The sequence below is a fragment of the Onychostoma macrolepis genome, chromosome 05 (assembly GCF_012432095.1).
Source record: "Onychostoma macrolepis isolate SWU-2019 chromosome 05, ASM1243209v1, whole genome shotgun sequence".
NCBI lineage: Eukaryota > Metazoa > Chordata > Actinopteri > Cypriniformes > Cyprinidae > Onychostoma > Onychostoma macrolepis.
The window spans coordinates 42,318,227-42,324,226 of NC_081159.1; the positions used below are offsets into that span (position 1 = coordinate 42,318,227).

At 36.8% G+C, this 6,000-nt stretch overlaps 1 protein-coding gene across 1 annotated transcript in view; it reads left to right on the forward strand.

Annotated features, from left to right (window-relative positions):
* LOC131541519 (carbohydrate-responsive element-binding protein) overlaps positions 1–4,815 on the forward strand; it is a 32,578-nt gene extending 27,763 nt beyond the window's left edge. Inside the window, exons 10-17 of the mRNA XM_058777296.1 lie at positions 895–968; positions 1,252–1,492; positions 2,254–2,351; positions 2,431–2,550; positions 3,537–3,664; positions 3,747–3,870; positions 4,304–4,433; positions 4,599–4,815. Coding sequence (XP_058633279.1) covers positions 895–968; positions 1,252–1,492; positions 2,254–2,351; positions 2,431–2,550; positions 3,537–3,664; positions 3,747–3,870; positions 4,304–4,433; positions 4,599–4,642 — 959 coding nt within the window. The 3' untranslated portion in view covers positions 4,643–4,815. The remainder of the gene's footprint in view (positions 1–894; positions 969–1,251; positions 1,493–2,253; positions 2,352–2,430; positions 2,551–3,536; positions 3,665–3,746; positions 3,871–4,303; positions 4,434–4,598) is intronic.
* The last annotated feature ends 1,185 nt before the right edge of the window (positions 4,816–6,000 follow it).

Sequence of the window (6,000 nt, forward strand, 5' to 3'; positions counted from 1 at the left end):
TTAAATGGAAATATATATAAAAAAACCTAATCAAAAAGACACAATCACAGCAAAATTACTAAAAATGTAACAAAAATTAAATTGAAAACTTAAAATAAAAAAAATAAAACAATTCTAATTTTATAAATTTAAATTCTGTATATTATTGTGTATATATAAATAATAGTAAAATAACACTCATGTTAACATGTATTATCATTATCATGTATTAATGTAAAAAAAAACTTTTGTTCATTGAATTAAAGCTGAAATAAAATAGTAAAGTAAAGTGAAAAAAAAAAAAAAAAAAATTAATTAAAAATGTTGGCAACTAACTGAAATAAAATAAGTTTAAAGCTGCAGTCCATAACTTTTTATGTGTTTAAAATGTACAAAATGTATATAATAAGCGAGTACATCATGAATACATTTTCCAAACCGTGTTTTTGGCTTATCCTGAATCACTATGGTACACCTATAATACGTTTTTATATTCACACTATTTTAGACTGGTTCTGATAGGAACTGCCGCAGCTTTAAGTTGAAGTACTAAAATTAATAAAATTAAAACTGAAATAAAAATGAATTAAAGCTAAGCAAAAAATAAAAAATAATAAAATATATATATAAAACTAACAAAAAAGTCAAAAGCATGTAACAAAATTCTAAAACTAACTAAAATTAAAATGAAAACTGAAAATATAAAAATAAAACCTAATTCTAATTACTAATAAAAACTATAATTTTATGTGTGTGTATATACACACACACACACATACATACATTCATATGCAAAAAATAGTAAAATAACACTGATGTTATCAAGGTTTATGCAACCGTTTGTTTTTATAAACTTTTTCTAAATAATCTGTGATTATTTAACAGCATTCCTTAACATTTTTAAAAACTTTCTAGGAAAACCATCATTGAGTTTTGACGCTCCTTCAGCAGGGTTAAAAGGCCACAGACCAACGTCACCCATCTCTCCGGTAAGCTCTCCTCATAGCGAAATAAAATATCTGCAGCACACACTGTAAAACAAGTGACAATTATATAATCACGCCGACAGACATTTATCGAGACTAGAGTAACGATGCTGAAAATTCAGCTTTGCCATCAAAGAAATAAATTACATTTTAAAATAGAAAACAACTATTTTAGACTGTAATAATTTCACAGTATTACTGTTTATTTTTGATCAAATAAATGCAGCTTTGGTGAGCAGAACTTCTTTCAAAAACATCAAAAAATCTTAATTATTCTCCATGACAGCCAAAGAGCAGCAGTCGAGGAGGATCGCAGATTTCCCGCAATCCCCCCTGGGCCTCCACTGCAGTCCCACCACTGTCACCGTTACACTGTCAGGCGCCCATGTCAACCCACAGCCACAGCGGCACCCCGCAGGGAAGCACCATTTCCTCTCTGCTCACGCAACAAACACCGCTTCTCATCCCCAAAACAGAAAAACTCTCCCCGGTACAAATGCACACAAGTGACAGGACCAGTTTAACAGGTGTGTTGATCTGTGTGGTTTTATAGGAATAGTTTACCCAAAAATGATAGTTTGCTAAAGATTTACTCACTCTCAGGCCATCTAAGATGTAGATGAGTTTGTTTCTTAATCAGATTTGGAGTAATTTAGCGTTACATCACTGTCTCACCAGTGGATGCTCTGCAGTGAATGGGTGCCGTCATAATGAGTCCAAACAGCTGATAAAAACATCACAGTAATCCACACCTCTCCAGTCCATCTTGTAAAGCCAAAAGATGCATGCTTGTAAAAGCACCGTTTACAAGCTAAAACAGTCCAGAACAGCTTAAAACAAATATGTGGGTGGATTTTGATGTGAGAGACGAGGAGATTTTCCCTGGAGGAAGCGTTATATTCTCATATAGACTCATATTTTGGCTAGAAGCAACGGTTTGAAGTTAAAGATGTTTTATTGATGGATTTGTTTGTTACAAACATGCAGCTTTTGTCTTCACATAATGTTAACTGATGGACTGGAGTGGTGTGGATTATTGTGATGTTTTTACCAGCTGTTTGGACTCTCATTTTGACGGCACCCATTCACTTGTGAGCAGGTGATGTAATGCTACATTTACAAACTCATCTACATGTTGGATGGCCTGAGGGTGAGTACATTGTTAGCAAATTATAGTTACAGTATATTTACATTTACAACTATATCATGTCACACGTAATAACTCAAGCACTGTGTTTAATTCCAATAGTAATGAAATGTCTTGTTTTGAAATGTTTTTTTTTTTTAGTCAGTTTTTCAGGAAACATGGGGCAGACGTCACCTACGAATCCAGCAGAGAAAAGCCCAGAGTCGTTACCTGGACATGCCAAGATGGATTCCACAAGAGTAAAAACACAAATCTGCACATGATTATTTCATAACCGCTCAGTGTGTGTTGTGTTTCTCATATTGTCTTGTCTTACAGACAGATACACGGCGGATCACACACATTTCAGCCGAGCAGAAGAGACGGTTCAACATCAAGCTTGGCTTTGACACGTTACACAGTCTGGTGACGACTCTCAGCTCACAGCCGAGTATAAAGGTAACACTCAGTGTTTCAGTGACTCTATCAGTCAGCATTTGAGAAAAAGAAGTGTGCTTCATTGTATTGAATGTGCACTTGTAGTGTACTTCAAATCTCAAAAGGATGTTTTTTTTTTTTTTTTAAACTGTATTTGCGGATAATATAATATTAATAAAATAAAAGGCCACTTAAGTGTGTTAAGAAATGTAGTCATGAAAGTGTCTCTCTTCAAGTACATTTTAAATAGTGCTGACAAACGATTAATTGCATCCAAAGTTTTTGTTTACATAATATGTGTGTACTGTGTATATTTATTATGTATATATAAAGACACACATACAGCATATATTTTGAAAATATTTACATGTACTTACATGTAAAGTTTATCATGATTTAATCGTTTGACAGCACTCATTTTAAATCATCTTCATGTTAAATCATAATCTTTTGTCATGCTTGTGTTGATTAACATACTAAAGCAGATGTAAAGCACTTGATTATAATTTCATCTGTAGTGTACTCTTGGATATTACTTCCATAGTTAATATGGTTGAAGTACTAAAATTCTAAAACTGAAATAAAAATAAATAAAAGCTTAATAGAAATATTAAAAAACGAATATAAATTACAAAAAATACTAACTTAAACTTCAAAAATAAAAGCTAATTTAAAATATTAATAAATACTGTAATGACAACTTTCAATAGAAATGACATTAAAGTGTGTTTTAATTTACCATAAATACTTTTCAGTACACCTGTCAGTACTACCGTATTTCAAAGACAGTAGGAGTAATTATGAAATTACATGTGAAGATGTAAAGCACTCTCTTAAGTTCAACTAATTGCATTTAATATAAATTTAAACTATCATACATTCATTCATTTATTTGTAAATAACATGCACGAGTACTACTTTTTCACAAGAGAATAACAGCTGTGGATTTTAGCTTCTAAGTTACTTCAGATGAAAGTGTCTGGGAGATTTCTCATCTGTACTCTCAGATCAGTAAGGCCACGACGCTGCAGAAGACGGCGGAGTACATCAGTAAGATGCAGCAGGAGAGAGCTCAGCTCCACGAGGAGGCCCAGAGACTCCGAGACGAGATCCTCATGCTCAACTCTGCCATCAAGTGAGTGTGTTTGAGCTGTTTTACCATGTTATGAGACACATCTACGTGAATGCGTGATTGTATCTGAACTGTGTGTATGTAGTGCGTGTCAGCAGCAGCTTCCGGCTACAGGCGTCCCAATAACACGACAGCGCTTCGACCACATGAGGGAGAAGTTCAGAGAGTACGTGAGAGCTCAGACGCTGCAGAACTGGAAGTTCTGGATCGTATCCTACGAAGCCGTTTCAAATCTTGTTGGTTAAGCAACCCGTGTGAACTAGGTACTAATGAAATGAACTAACAGATATCACCATACTTCCTACAGCTGATTAAAAAAGTTAAGTTTAAATATTCAAATGATGCATTATTGAATTAAATATGCACTAATTTGCATATATTTCCAGAAGAGAAATCTGAACATAGGATAGGTTCAAAATGCAAGTAGATGATGTGTCATAAAGTAAACACTTAAATGTGTATTTTGGATGTTTTCTTTCTACTAGTCTGAAAGCTGATATGTAATGGAAGTAAAATCAGTCTGTGAAAATGTTTTTGTGGATATCAGCATCCAAAACATCTGTGCTTGTCCTGGTAGCAGGTTTAATTCTGTTAAGATCCTCCACGTCTTCATATTTTCCTGAACTGCAGCCGTTCTCTTAGTTCAGCATCATCATCGAGCCGCTGTTCGAGTCGTTTAACGGGATGGTGTCCACAGCCAGTGTTGATGATCTGTGTCGCAGCACTCTGTCCTGGCTGGACCAGCACTGCTCTCTGCCCGCGCTCAGACCCAGTGAGTGACCAGCACCGCTCTAGAAAACACTGCTTCCTGTTTCACTTTCACACTTCCTTCCCTCAGACCTCACTTTTAGAACCACTTTTCCACATCCTGGCATATTTATCACTCCCTGTCTTCTTGTTTTGTGTGTGTGTGTGTGTGTGTGTGTGTGTGTGTTAGTATTTTTTTATTTTCTAGCCTTTTGCAAAAGCAGTAAGCCTTGAGAGGACAATTTCACCACAATTTCACCATGATTTTACCACAGTTAAGGGGTATTTTTAAGCAAGATGCAAAACGGAATCATGATCAACTTACTATATTATTGCATTAATTATACTTTAATATTATATAAATAAATATAATAATTAAATGGAATATAACATTTACAATATAAAATTATCATATATTTTTCAAATAAATTTGGTAAAGTTTTGATAAGATGTTAAAAGAAGACACTTTTGCTCATTGAGGCTGCATTTATTTGATCAAAACTACAGTAGAATAACCAGCGAAGTGGAATGCCAGAGATGCCCAGTGATGAGAGGGTGGACAGGAGTATCTGATGATTGACAGTGTCAAAAGCGGCAGATAGGTCCAGCAGAATGAGGACTGATGATTTGGAATGGGCTTTTGCAATTCGCAGGGCTTCAGTGACCGAGAGAAGCGCAGTCTCAGTTGAATGGCCCCTCCTGAAACCTGACTGTTTAGCATCCAGTTTGTCGTTCTGTGAAAGAAACAGTGAGACTTGGTTGAAGACAACTCGTTCAAGTGTTTTCGCTATGAACGGAAGGAGAGAGACAGGTCTGTAGTTTTCTATAAGAGAAGTGTTTAATGTAGGTTTTTTGAGCAGTGGGGTTACCCGAGCCTGCTTGAACGCAATGGGGAAGTTACCTGTGAGTAGGGATGTGTTGATGATGTGTGTGAGTGCAGGTAAGAGTGTGGGTGAGATTGCTTGGAGAAGGTGTGAGGGGATTGGGTCAAGAGGACATGTTGTAGGATGGTTGGAGAGGAGAAGCTTGGATACTTCAGCTTCAGTGAGTGGACAGAAAGAAAAGATGGGAGTTTTAGCAGTGGATGTGGTAGGGTGAGGGTCCTGTGTGCGTGGAGGTGAAAACTGACCACTGATTGATCTAGTTTTGTCTGTAAAGAAAGTGGCAAAGTCATCAGCTGTAATAGAGGTGGAGGGAGGAGGTGGAGGGGGACAGAGGAGGGAATTAAATGTTCTGAAGAGATTACGCATGTCTGGAGCGCTGTCGATCTTGTTGCGGAAATGTGAGGATTTGGCAGTGTGGACTTTAGCAGAGAAGGATGTGAGCATAGACTGGTACCTACTGAGGTCCGACAGATCGTTTGATTTGCGCCATTTTCTCTCTGCCGCTCTGAGTGTAGTCCGATGTTCACGAAGAACCTCGGATAACCAGGGGTTGGAAGGAGCAGCCCGTGCGGGCCTAGAGGAGAGAGGACAAATGTCGTCTAGACAAGAGGTTAAGGTAGAGCATAAAGTCTCAGTAGCTGCGTTTACATCCAGAGATGAGAAATGGGTGGGTGAAGGAAGAGAGGAGGATACCACAGAGGAAAGATG